The sequence below is a fragment of the Bufo gargarizans genome, chromosome 5, assembly GCF_014858855.1.
Source record: "Bufo gargarizans isolate SCDJY-AF-19 chromosome 5, ASM1485885v1, whole genome shotgun sequence".
NCBI classification, from domain to species: Eukaryota; Metazoa; Chordata; class Amphibia; order Anura; family Bufonidae; genus Bufo; species Bufo gargarizans.
Window position 1 is genome coordinate 192,068,431 of NC_058084.1, and position 14,614 is coordinate 192,083,044.

General features: G+C 42.7%; 1 protein-coding gene across 1 annotated transcript in view; it reads left to right on the top strand.

Moving 5' to 3' along the window:
* LOC122939379 (transmembrane channel-like protein 2) overlaps positions 1–14,614 on the top strand; it is a 245,038-nt gene that overhangs the window by 66,022 nt on the left and 164,402 nt on the right. The window contains exon 2 of the mRNA XM_044295446.1: positions 10,659–10,706. Coding sequence (XP_044151381.1) covers positions 10,659–10,706 — 48 coding nt within the window. The remainder of the gene's footprint in view (positions 1–10,658; positions 10,707–14,614) is intronic.

Below are 14,614 nucleotides of genomic sequence, written 5' to 3' on the forward strand. Positions count from 1 at the left end.
GGATGAGGAGGAGCTGGAGGAGGATGAGGATGAAGCATGGTCACAGCGGGGTGGCACCCAACGCAGCTCGGGTCCATCACTGGTGCGTGGCTGGGGGGAAAGGCAGGACGATGACGATACGCCTCCCACAGAGGACAGCTTGTCCTTACCCCTGGGCAGCCTGGCACACATGAGCGACTACATGCTGCAGTGCCTGCGCAACGACAGCAGAGTTGCCCACATTTTAACCTGTGCGGACTACTGGGTTGCCACCCTGCTGGATCCACGCTACAAAGACAATGTGCCCACCTTACTTCCTGCACTGGAGCGTGATAGGAAGATGCGCGAGTACAAGCGCACGTTGGTAGACGCGCTACTGAGAGCATTCCCAAATGTCACAGGGGAACAAGTGGAAGCCCAAGGCCAAGGCAGAGGAGGAGCAAGAGGTCGCCAAGGCAGCTGTGTCACGGCCAGCTCCTCTGAGGGCAGGGTTAGAGATGTGGAAAACTTTTGTCAACACGCCACAGCTAACTGCACCACCACCTGATACGCAACGTGTTAGCAGGAGGCAACATTTCACTAACATGGTGGAACAGTACGTGTGCACACCCCTCCACGTACTGACTGATGGTTCGGCCCCATTCAACTTCTGGGTCTCTAAATTGTCCACGTGGCCAGAGCTAGCCTTTTATGCCTTGGAGGTGCTGGCCTGCCCGGCAGCCAGCGTTTTGTCTGAACGTGTATTCAGCACGGCAGGGGGCGTCATTACAGACAAACGCAGCCGCCTGTCTACAGCCAATGTGGACAAGCTGACGTTCATAAAAATGAACCAGGCATGGATCCCACAGGACCTGTCCGTCCCTTGTCCAGATTAGACATTAACTACCTCCCCATAACCATATATTATTGGACTCCAGGGCACTTCCTCATTCAATCCTATTTTTATTTTCATTTTACCATTATATTGCGATGCTACCCAAAGTTGAATGAACCTCTCCTCTGCCTGTGTGCTAGGCCTAAATATATGCCAATGGACTGTTGCAGTGGTGGCTGACATGAAGCCTGATTCTCTGCTATGACATGCAGACTAATTCTCTGCTGACATGAAGCCAGATTGTCTGTTACGGGACCTCTCTCCTCTGCCTGGGTGCTGGGCCTAAATTTATGACAATGGACTGTTGCAGTGGTGGCTGACGTGAAGCCTGATTCTCTGCTATGACATGCAGACTGATTCTCTGCTGACATGAAGCCAGATCGTCTGTTACGGGACCTCTCTGCTCTGCCTGTGTGCTAGGCCTAAATATATGCCAATGGACTGTTGCAGTGGTGGGTGACGTGAAGCCTCATTCTCTGCTATGACATGCAGACTGATTCTCTGCTGACATGAAGCCAGATTGTCTGTTACGGGACCTCTCTGCTCTGCCTGTGTGCTAGGCCTAAATATATGCCAATGGACTGTTGCAGTGGTGGGTGACGTGAAGCCTCATTCTCTGCTATGACATGCAGACTGATTCTCTGCTGTCATGAAGCCAGATTGTCTGTTACGGGACCTCTCTGCTCTGCCTGTGTGCTAGGCCTAAATATATGCCAATGGACTGTTGCAGTGGTGGGTGACGTGAAGCCTCATTCTCTGCTATGACATGCAGACTGATTCTCTGCTGACATGAAGCCAGATTGTCTGTTACGGGACCTCTCTGCTCTGCCTGTGTGCTAGGCCTAAATATATGCCAATGGACTGTTGCAGTGGTGGGTGACGTGAAGCCTCATTCTCTGCTATGACATGCAGACTGATTCTCTGCTGTCATGAAGCCAGATTGTCTGTTACGGGACCTCTCTGCTCTGCCTGTGTGCTAGGCCTAAATATATGCCAATGGACTGTTGCAGTGGTGGGTGACGTGAAGCCTCATTCTCTGCTATGACATGCAGACTAATTCTCTGCTGACATGAAGACAGATTCTCTGTTACGGGACCTCTCTCCTCTGCCTGTGTGTGTGCTGGGCCTAAATATATGCCAATGGACTGTTGCAGTGGTGGCTGACGTGAAGCCTCATTCTCTGCTATGACATGCAGACTGATTCTCTGCTGACATGAAGCCAGATTCTCTGTTACGGGACCTCTCTCCTCTGCCTGTGTGTGTGCTGGGCCTAAATATATGCCAATGGACTGTTGCAGTGGTGGCTGACGTGAAGCCTCATTCTCTGCTATGACATGCAGACTGATTCTCTGCTGACATGAAGCCAGATTCTCTGTTACGGGACCTCTCTCCTCTGCCTGTGTGTGTGCTGGGCCTAAATATATGCCAATGGACTGTTGCAGTGGTGGCTGACGTGAAGCCTCATTCTCTGCTATGACATGCAGACTGATTCTCTGCTGACATGAAGCCAGATTCTCTGTTACGGGACCTCTCTCCTCTGCCTGTGTGTGTGCTGGGCCTAAATATATGCCAATGGACTGTTGCAGTGGTGGCTGACGTGAAGCCTCATTCTCTGCTATGACATGCAGACTGATTCTCTGCTGACATGAAGCCAGATTCTCTGTTACGGGACCTCTCTCCTCTGCCTGTGTGCTAGGCCTAAATATATGCCAATGGACTGTTGCAGTGGTGGCTGACGTGAAGCCTCATTCTCTGCTATGACATGCAGACTAATTCTCTGCTGACATGAAGACAGATTCTCTGTTACGGGACCTCTCTCCTCTGCCTGGGTGCCGGGGCCTAAATATCTGAGAATGGACTGTTCCAGTGGTGGGTGACGGGAAGCCAGATTCTCTGCTATGGAACCTCTCTCCAATTGATTTTGGTTAATTTTTATTTATTTAATTTTTATTTTAATTAATTTCCCTATCCACATTTGTTTGCAGGGGATTTACCTACATGTTGCTGCCTTTTGCAGCCCTCTAGCCCTTTCCTGGGCTGTTTTACAGCCGTTTTAGTGCCGAAAAGTTCGGGTCCCCATTGACTTCAATGGGGTTCGGGTTCGGGACGAAGTTCGGATCGGGTTCGGATCCCGAACCCGAACATTTCCGGGATGTTCGGCCGAACTTCTCGAACCCGAACATCCAGGTGTTCGCTCAACTCTACCTGTAAGACACAGAGGGTCTGCCCGCCGAAGTGTCCACCGCTGGTTCCATGGCAACATTAAAGTCGCCCCCTAGAATCAGTAACCCCTCAGAGAAGGATGAGAGTGCAGTTAGGGTCTGAACGAGCCATGGGATTTGGCCTTTATTAGGGGCATACAAATTGGCGAGCGTTACCGGGGAGTCCCCCAAGACGCCCTTTACAAACAGGAATCTGCCTTCGGGGTCAGCGGATATAGTTTGGGGCTTAAAAGGAAGGCACTTATGTATGGCAATACTGACCCCCCTACTGGCCGAATCATGTGTGCTATGAAACCATTGCACAAATTTCTTAGGAGGAAACTTGGGAATTTTGCCTGTCCTAAAATGAGTCTCCTGCAGGAAGACCACTGACACCTTGTCCTTCAGGAGGAGGGAAAGTGTCTGAGCCCGCTTGCATGGCTCGTTCAGACCATGTGCATTAAGTGAGGCTACAGTTATGGAGGACATTTTTGTATACATACAGCTGTATATGAGCATATGGTACACCAGGTCACAGAAAGAAGCACCAAGATAAAAAGAGCAGCGGAAAGGAGGGGAGGGAAGGAGGTCAAGGAACGAAAAATAAGGGGAACAACATGGAACATAGTGGACAGACACATGACCTGCTCGGACAAGCAACCTATCCGAGAGGTGACGAGCGCCTCACTTATCACCAGCCCAAATAGAAATGGACTGGTGAGGGGGCAAGTGAAGCGCTTATGGTCTCTAACATATAGACCAAAAAAGAACGAAAAAAGTGAAACATAGAAACATAGAAACATAGAATGTGTCGGCAGATAAGAACCATTTGGCCCATCTAGTCTGCCCAATATATCTGAATCCTATGAATAGCCCCGGCCCTATCTTATATGAAGGATGGCCTTATGCCTATCCCATGCATGCTTAAACTCCTTCACTGTATTTGCAGCTACCACTTCTGCAGGAAGGCTATTCCATGCATCCACTACCCTCTCAGTAAAGTAATACTTCCTTATATTACTTTTAAACCTTTGCCCCTCTAATTTAAAACTGTGTCCTCTTGTGGTAGTTTTTCTTCTTTTAAATATGCTCTCCTCCTTTACCGAGTTGATTCCCTTTATGTATTTAAAAGTTTCTATCATATCCCCTCGGTCTCTTCTTTCTTCCAAGCTATACATATTAAGGTCTTTTAACCTTTCCTGGTAAGTTTTATCCTGCAATCCATGGACCAGTTTAGTAGCTCTTCTCTGAACTCTCTCTAGAGTATCTATATCCTTCTGGAGATATGGCCTCCAGTACTGCGCACAATACTCCAAGTGAGGTCTCACCAGTGTTCTGTACAGCGGCATAAGCACTTCACTCTTTCTACTGCTTATACCTCTCCCTATACATCCAAGCATTCTGCTTGCATTTCGTGCTGCTTTATTACATTGTCTTCCCACCTTTAAGTCTTCTGAAATAATTACTCCTAAATCCCTTTCCTCAGATACTGAGGTCAGGACTGTGTCGAATATTCTATATTCTGCCCTTGGGTTTTTACGCCCCAGGTGCATTATCTTGCACTTATCCACATTAAATTTCAGTTGCCAGAGTTCTGACCATTCTTCTAGTTTTCCTAAGTCCTTTTCCATTTGGCGTTTCCCTCCAGGAACATCAACCCTGTTACATATCTTTGTGTCATCAGCAAAAAGACAAACCTTACCATCGAGGCCTTTTGCAATATCACTTATGAAGATATTAAACAAAATTGGTCCCAGTACAGATCCCTGTGGAACCCCACTGGTAACATGACCTTGTTTTGAATGTTCTCCATTGACTACAACCCTCTGTTGCCTGTCACTCAGCCACTGCCTAATCCACTCAACAATATGGGAGTCCATGCTCAATGACTGCAGTTTATTGATAAGTCTTCTATGTGGGACAGTGTCAAAAGCCTTACTAAAATCTAGATATGCGATGTCTACTGCACCTCCACCGTCTATTATTTTAGTCACCCAGTCAAAAGTCAGATTTGTTTGACATGATCTCCCTGAAGTAAACCCATGCTGTTTTTCATCTTGCAATCCATGGGATTTTAGATGTTCCACAATCCTATCCTTTAATAGGGTTTCCATTAATTTGCCTACTATTGATGTCAGACTCACTGGTCTATAGTTGCTCGATTCCTCCCTACTACCTTTCTTGTGAATGGGCACGACATTTGCCAATTTCCAATCTTCCGGGATGACTCCTGTTACTAATGATTGGTTAAATAAATCTGTTAACGGTTTTGCCAGCTCACCACTAAGCTCTTTTAATAATTTTGGGTGTATCTCATCAGGCCCCTGTGATTTATTTGTCTTCACTTTAGACAGAAAACTTAGAACATCTTCCTCTGTAAAGACACATGCATCAAACGATTTATTAGTCATCCTTTCTAGTGGAGGTCCTTCTCCTTCTTTTTCTTTTGTAAAAACTTAACAGAAGTATTCATTAAGGCAGTCGGCTAGCCCTTTATTCTCTTCTACATACCTTCCGTCCTTTGTTTTTAATTTAGTTATTCCTTGTTTTAATTTCCTTTTTTCATTTATATATCTGAAGAATGTCTTATCCCCTTTTTTCATAGACTGAGCTAGTTTTTCTTCTGCCTGCGCTTTAGAAGTTCTTATAACTTGCTTGGCCTCTTTCTGCCTAATCTTGTAGATTTCCTTATCTTCATTGCTCTGGGTTTTTTTATAATTACAAAATGCTAGCTTTTTATTTTTAATGATTTGGGCCACTTCTGCCGAGTACCACAGTGGTCTCTTCCTTTTTTTGCTTTTACTGACAAGTCTAATTGAATTTTCTGTTGCCTTCAATAATGCACCTTTTAAGTAGTCCCATTTCTCCTGGACTCCATGTAATCCGTTCCAGTCTGATAAGGACTCATTTATGACTAATTTCATTTTTGAAAAGTCTGTTTTTCTAAAATCTAAAACTTTTGTTTTTGTGTGGTGGGACTCTTTCACAGTTCTTATATTAAACCACACTGACTGGTGATCACTAGATCCCAAGGTTTCGCCTACAATGACATCATATACCGAATCCCCATTTGTGAATATCAAATCCAAAATGGCCTCCCTCCGGGTTGGCTCCTCAACCATTTGTTGTAGGGATAACCCCAGTAGGGAATTTAGAATATCTGTACTCCTGGTAGAACTTGCTATTTTGGTTTTCCAGTTTATATCTGGAAGATTGAAATCTCCCATAATGATAACTTCTCCTTTCATTGTCATTTTAGCTATTTCTTCAACTAGTAGATCATCAAAAAGCATCGTGGAGAACAGTTCTCGCGCCACTTTCGGCAAGGCCTCCGCCGCCATTGATTCAGGTAGGCCGCGAATGCGTATGTTGCGCCGGCGACTCCGGTTCTCCTGATCCTCCAATTTCAAGAAGGCGTCGTTCAATAGGGCTTTGTGAGACGCAAGCACCTCTGCCGCTTTATCCTCATAGGTCAGTATGGCTTCTTGCGTGCTTTCCAGCGTGACCACCCTCTGGCCTAGATGTTTTATATCGTCCTTAATGTCCGCCAAATCCTGCTTGAGAGGCGTAAGGGCAGATTCAAGAACCCGGCGAAGGGTCCGTTCCGACAGCGGCGGATCTCTAGGCCTCCTGTCTGAAATATCAGAACCACTGCCCGCATCCGACATTTCTCCTGCATCAGAGTCCGGAGCGGTAGACGCCGCCATATTGGCGCCTTTCAGTGTGGCAGCTCTTGGCGTTTTTCGCAGGAATTTCTCCATCTCTGGTTGTTTAGGGAGCCTTGGGGTCAACTCTGAACTTCCTCTGGTCTTATCCTTGCCAGATCTCCCCATAATGAGGCAAAACACACGCTTATATAGGGCAAATGAGCTGGAATGCTGGAGGAGCTCAAGCTCGTGCGGCCATTCAGCAGCGTGGCTCGGCTCCGCCCCCCTACAGTATATCCACTTAGTAAATGAAGGCCATTATATGCAAAGCTTTGATTTTCTTTTAGTTTATACAGTTGCAATAAAAAGTATGTGAACCCTTTGGAATGATATGGATTTCTGCACAAATTGGTCATAAAATGTGATCTGATTTTCATCTAAGTCATAACAATAGACAATCACAGTCTGCTTCAACTGATAACACACAAATAATTTAATGTTACCATGCTTTTATTGAACACACCATGTAAACATTCACAGTGCAGGTGGAAAAAGTATGTGAACCCCCTAGACTAATGATATCTCCAAGAGCTAATTGGAGTGAGGTGTCAGCCAACTGGAGTTAAATCAATGAGATGAGATTGGAGGTGTTGGTTACAGCTGCCCTGCCCTATAAAAAAACACACACCAGTTCTGGGTTTGCTTTTCACAAGAAGCATTGCCTGATGTGAATGATGGCCCACACAAAAGAGCTCTCAGAGCTCTCACGATTAAGAATTGTTGACTTGCATAAAGCTGGAAAGGGTTATAAAAGTATCTCCAAAAGCCTTGCTGTTCATCGGTCCACGGTAAGACAAATTGTCTGTAAATGGAGAAAGTTCAGCACTGCTGCTACTCTCCCTAGGAGTGGCCATCCTGTAAAGATGACTGCAAGAGCACAGCGCAGACGGCTCAATGAGGTGAAGAAGAATCCTTGAGTGTCAGCTAAAGACTTACAATAGTCTCTGGCATATGCTAACATCCCTGTTAGAGAATCTACAATACGTAAAACACTAAACAAGAATGGATTTCATGGGAGGATACCAGAGAGGAATCCACTGCTGTCCAAAATAAACATTGCTGCACGTTTACAGTTTGCACAAGAGCACCTGGATGTCCCACAGCAGTACTGGCAAAATATTCTGTGGACAGATGAAACCAAAGTTGGGTTGTTTGGAATAAACACACACTATGTGTGGAGAAAAAGAGGTACAGCATACCAACATCAAAACCTCATCCCAACTGTGAGGTATGGTGGTCTGGGCATCATGGTTTGGAGCTGCTTTGCTGCGTCAAGGCCTGAACAGATTGCTATCATCGAAGGAAAAATGAATTCCCAAATTTATCAAGACTTTTTGCAGGAGAAGTTAAGGCCATCTGTCCACTAGCTGAAGCTCAACAGAAGATGGGTGTTGCAACAGGACAACGACCCAAAGCATAGAAGTAAATCAACAACAGAATGGCTTAAACAGAAGAAATGCGACTTCTAGAGTGGCCCAGTCAGAGTCCTGACCTCAACCCGATTGAGATGCTGTGGCATGACCTCAAGAAAGTGATTCACATCAGACGTTCCAAGAATATTGCTGACTAAAACAGTTCTGTAAAGAGGACTGGTCAAGAATTACTCCTGACCGCTGTGCACGTCTGGTTCAACTAGTTATTAAATCCAAGGGGTCACATACTTTTTCCACCTGCACCGTGAATGTTTACATGGTGTGTTCAATAAAAACATGGTAACATTTAATTCTTTGTGTGTTATTAGTTTAAGCAGACTGTGATTGTCTATTGTTGTGACTTAGATAAAGCTCGGATCACATTTCATGACCAATTTGTGCAGAAATCCATATCATTCCAAAGGGTTCACATACTTTTTATTGCAACTGTACACCAATTTATCACTTAAAATACTATAGGTCATTATTTAACTAATTGTTTTATACTATTGAAGCAGAGCTGAGTTTGTTAAACTGCACAATTCAATTTTAATGCAATATCTTATTTGCCTGAAATTGCAGGTGAAACAATTGCATTACTTTTTAAGCAGCTCTATCTCCAAACTAAAACTATTTTCCTGTATGTTTGCTGTATCTTCATCTTTGTAGCATAGCTGAATCCTGGATGTACTGTACTTTTTTCCAGCAATGCCACTTCAGAAATATAAGCTTTAGTCAATGAAGCTTCAGAGAAGTGCATCTTCTCTTTCTTCCCTTCTCTTCTCTCTGTGCCTCATTTTCTTAGATATTCCAATGAATATAATGAATAGTCTGACAACCTGGGATTAAAAATGTAGTACTATCAGATAAGTTTTTTTAACTTTTTTACAACAAAACAATATGGACAGCTCCACTTTTGTTTTTATAGCAGTGACTGGATTATATGAAAAATGGAGAAATGCAATTAATAGACATGAGGGTATATCATAGGACTACTAAAATCTGTAGATGTGACCCCATCCATGCTTTATTAGCACAATGAGACCATGGCACTTTAGTAGAAATGTAGTCAAGGATAAAAGTCATGAATTCTGCATTCTTCCATCTGATCTCCAGGCTTTTCCTTCATGTTTAAGTGATATGCCATGTAATCTAATAGCCCAGGTGCAGCACAGGTCAAAATGAAAAGGAGATCAGTAGATATATCACGCTGTAGCTGAATGCAGGACCCAGACTGAGAAGGAGAAAATTGTCCTGTAATATGCTAAGGAAGTCCAATTGTATTAACCATAGGTGGTGGAGAAACTGACTGCTGCCCAGGGTTATTCAATAGTAGGCATCCCGAAACATCATCAAACATGGGGAAAAAAAAGAAGAGTCACTTACAGATTATAATGGAGGATGGTATGTACAATGAAACCTGTTCTCTACATATGTACATGTACTGTAATCCACATACACTGTGTGATGGTGTATCTATCTACGTAAGTGCCTTCTAATATACTGTAAAAGTCTTGACCACTCTAGGTATTATACATTGTTGACCAGTGTACTGTAGATAGCACAGCATATTTGTAAATTTATTACATATACATTTTTTTTTCATTATATTTGTCTTCAGTGTATTGCCATTATTGATTTACTGCACTGATATCATTATGCTTTTCTATTAGTATTCCAATATAAAACAACAAAAGTACGCAAAAGCTCAAACACAAATGTTTAAACTTTCTTAAAGGGAATGTGTTACCTCCTGTAAGCCATAAAAAAGGAATGTGTTACCTCCTGTAAGTCATATGAAGTATAGGAATACATGTATAGACCACCTGCTTTTCACTACAGTGCGCTCACAAACTGGTCCTGGAAAGCATTTAGCGGAATCCTGAGCATGCACATATAGTGAAGAGGAGGATTCTAATCATTAGATCCCAGGGCCAGTTTGTGGAGCCACAGCAGGAGAAGACCAAGGTCAGCAGCAGGTTTTCTATATATGCATCACAGTATTTCTTGCAGGAGGTGACATATTCCCTTTAACGTTCTCTTATGTCTCTAAAGTATTCTTAAAGGGGTTTTGTCACTTCAGCAAGTGGTATTTATCATGTAGAGAAAGTTAATACAAGGCACTTATTAATGCATTGTTATTGTCCATATTGCTTCCTTCCTCGGGAGCACACATAGGCTGGTCCTTATTTTTATAGTGTGCAAGCACGGCTGCGCTGCTGGATTATAGGGTGGTCGTAACCATGAAAACGAGCAGTGTATAATGTGATAGAAAAAAAAATGAATATGGATAATAACATTACATTAGTAAGTAACTTTCTCTACAAAATAAATGCTATTTGCTGAAGAGAGACAACCCCTTTAAATCTTATCAACATTACAAAACAGGTTCATAAAATCATAAATGAAAGCAACAGACAATGCAAACTGTTCTAAGCACAGAGCAGGCAAAATGTTTACATGCCTTATTCATCTTTTTTGGCAGCTGGCATTGAAATTGATGGACATTTGGAAACTGATTCAGATACTGATGGTGAGTATTGAAAAATAAATAGTTTGTACATGTTTTGGTGCCCCATGATATAATTCCATATAAACAATGAGGAAACTGTGCTTATAGGAATATGCTCACTGCTGTAAGCAATACTTGGATAGCCACAACTTCGAAAGTCATTAAAAACAGACCAGTTTCTGCTCCAGTTAAAAGTGGTCAGACAAAAAACTGGAGTAGCTTTTCTAGAGAAAAGTGTTTAAAGTTGAGACAAATTTATCAGACAATGTGCAGTATTTGATAAATTTGGTGCAAATTATGCCAATGTAGACTCAAGAAAAATTGACTTAAAATATTAACCTTGTGATAAATTCCCCCCTACGTCTTTGAGAATATAACTGCTTTATCCAGACCAGATTTCCTGTGACAGATTTTTAATTCCATCAACTTATATGTGTACTTCCTAGAACACATTTTATAATGCAATATTGAGTGGTTGTTAAAGAGGCTGTACTGTAAAGGCAGCTACCCCAAAATTCCAATGAAAATATGTCACAGAATAATCTGGTCTAGATGGAGATGGTCTTCTGCTTTAGATACTCCTTTAGAGTGGTTTCACTGCAAATGAATGGAAAAGTCAAGAGATCTTTGATGCTGCCCATGCATAATGATCATAATGAAGTACTGTAGATATCGCAAGAGAGGTGGTGAAAGCAAAAATGGTCTTATTCTGAATCTTACCAGGAGGCACAAGGCTTAAAAGTTACTTGGTTAATAAGAGCCGTTCCGTTCTTCACCACAATAGAACAGGTAGCTTACATGAATACAGTCTTTCACTCTAGCAATAGGTGCTCAGGGCGCCACAAGTTCTCTGGCAGTTAACACACACCATATAATTTCTACAAACTGAAGGATTGTCTTAGGCTACACTGGGCCAGATCAGTCCACGAAATTCCTAGAAGTAAAATCTTGCTCAACGAGGACCAGCTTGGTTGATACACTAGAGGTGGCGCTGGTACCCATGAACCTCGGCTTTAGTCTTGCAGAGGGTTTACTTTCCCTTAGGGTACTTTCACACTTGCGGCAGAGGATTTCGTCAGGCAGTTCCGTTGCCGTAACTGCCTGCCGGATCCAGTCAAAACGTAGCTTGCTGCTTTTCCAAGACTGCTTTACCAAGAGCTGATCTACAAGAGCATTGGAGATATTCAGGAGATACTCAGGAGGTAATCTGGAGGTGGATACAATATAAACAAGTTAGATTTGTTTGTTTAAAATCTTTCCCCTCTTTACAATGGCAGACCTGGTTCTGTGCAGGAATTGTTGTGCTTTTATTTCAGGTTCCACTCTTCAGAAGTTTGGATACTGTCTGATCTGTAGACAGCTCTCCATAATGCAGCAGGAAATTACCTTTTTGAAATATGAGATTTTTAAATTAACCACTAAACAAACTCAGGCTGAGAACATTGCAATGCCACTGCCACAGAGCCCCCCTAGAAATGGAAGATGGGTTACTGTAGGTTCTGGGAGACTGAGAGTTGTGGATAGAAGGCATGTCCCACAGTCTGTGGCTCTCCATAATTCATTTGCAGCACTTTCAGAGTGCAAGAGCAACATGGAGGATGGCTCAAGCACAGTGGGTGAGAAACAATCACCTCCCATGCCTAAAGTATGTAAGACTGCAGCCAAAGACAAAAGGGAGAAGGTGAGGATTGATAGTAAGCAGCTGTTGGTGGGCGATTCCATCATAAGAGGTGTGAAGTTTGAGGAGAATGGTGTTGTGAGATGTCTCCCTGGTGCTACCGCTAGCAGGGATAGACGACGGATCCTTAATATTGTTAGGCAAGCAAAGCAGGAAAGGGAAGTGGATGTTATTCTCCATCTTGGGACAAATGATCTGGCTTGCAATGAGGTTTCAAAGGTGAAAGAAGCTTTGCACACACTTGGAAAGCATATACGGGAGGTTGCATCAACTGTTTATTCTCTGCAGTTTTGCCTGTGCAGAATCTTCAGTATGACAGGAAGATGCGCATTAAGGAATTCAATGTATGGCTTGGTGAATGGTGTCTGAACCAAGGGTTTGGCTTTGTGTCTCATGTTAGCTCTTGTTGGAATGGAAAAGAACTGTACAAGAAAGATGGTTTGCATCTTTATCTCAAGGGAACGAATGTCCTCGGTGAACAGTTCCAAGTATTTGCTAAGAAGCATTTAAACTAGGAAAGGGGGGCAAAAGAGTGATAATCCAGCAGTCCGACTGCCCCCCGGAACAATGCCAGAAGAGGCCAGTAGCACAAAGGTTAAGAAATGACAAGCTCAGAGTCTTGTCTACAAATTCTCGCAGTCTAGGGAATAAGATCAATGAACTTGAGGCTATAATGGCATCTGAGAATATAGATGTAGTGGCTGTTACTGAGCCGTGGTTCAAGGGGAGTAATGACTGGGATATATCAATACCAGGGTTCTCTCTATACAGGAAAGACAGAGAAGGCAAGAAGGGGGAGGGGTGGCCCTGTATGTGAAAAATAGCATAAAATCTAATTTGATACAAGTTAGCGAGAAAAATTTAGAGTCAGTTTGGGTTACCTTGCAGCTTGATAATCATAAGGTAACTCGTGTAGGTGTGATATATAGACCACCTAGCCAAGTCAAAGAATTAGATGATCTACTAGTTGAGGAAATAGCTAAAATGACATTGAAGGGGGAAGTTATCATTATGGGAGACTTCAATCTTCCAGATGTAAACTGGAAAACCAAAATAGCTAGCACTGCCAGGAGTACAGATATTCTAAATTCCCTACTGGGATTATCTCTAAAGCAAGTAGTGGAGGAGCCAACCCGGAAGGAGGCCATTTTAGATTTAGTATTCACAAATGGGAATTTGGTACCTGATATTACTGTAGGGGAAAGCTTGGGATCTAGTGATCACCAGTCACTGTGGTTTACTATAGGTACAGTGACTGAGTCACACCACACAAAAACAAAAGTTTTAGATTTTAGAAAAACTGACTTTTCTAAAATTAGATTAGTGGTATACGAGTCCCTATCAGACTGGAAATGTTTCATTGGAGTCCAGGAGAAATGGGACTACTTAAAAGTGGCACTATTGAAGGGAACAGAAAATTGCATTAGGCTTGAAGAGACCACTGTGGTACTCAGCAGAAGTGGCCAAAATCATTAAAAACAAAAAGATAGCATTTAGGAATTATAAAAAAAACAAACAAAAAAAAACAAGGATGACAGACAAATTTATAAGATTAGGCAGAGAGAGGCCAAACAAGTTATAAGAGCTTCTAAAGCAAAGGCAGAAGAGAAATTAGCTCAGTCAGGGAAAAAAGCTGATAAGGCATTCTTCAGATACATAAATGAAAAAGGGAAACTAAAACAAGGAATTACCAAATTAAAAACAAAAGAAGGAAGGTATATGGAAGAAGATAAAGAAATAGCTGACTGCCTCAATGAATACTTCTGTTCAGTTTTTACAAAGGAAAATGAAGGAGAAGGACCTCAGTTAGGAAAGAAGACAAATGAATCTTTTGATGCATGTGTCTTTACAGAGGAAGAGGTTATAAGTCAACTGTCTAAAATTAATACAAATAAGTCACAGGGGCCTGATGGGATACACCCAAAGCTATTAAAAGAGCTCAGCGGTGAACTAGCAAAACCATTAACAGATTTATTTAACCAATCACTGGCAACAGGAGTTGTCCCAGAAGATTGGAAATTAGCAAATGTTGTGCCCATTCATAAGAAAGGTAGTAGGGAGGAATCGGGCAACTATAGGCCAGTAAGCCTGACATGAATAGTGGGGAAATTAATGGAAACCATACTTAAGGAGAGGATTGTGGAACATCTAAAATGCCATGGATTGAAAGATGAAAAACAGCATGGGTTTACTTCAGGGAGATCATGTCAAACTAATCTTATTGATTTTTTTGATTGGGTGACTAAAATAA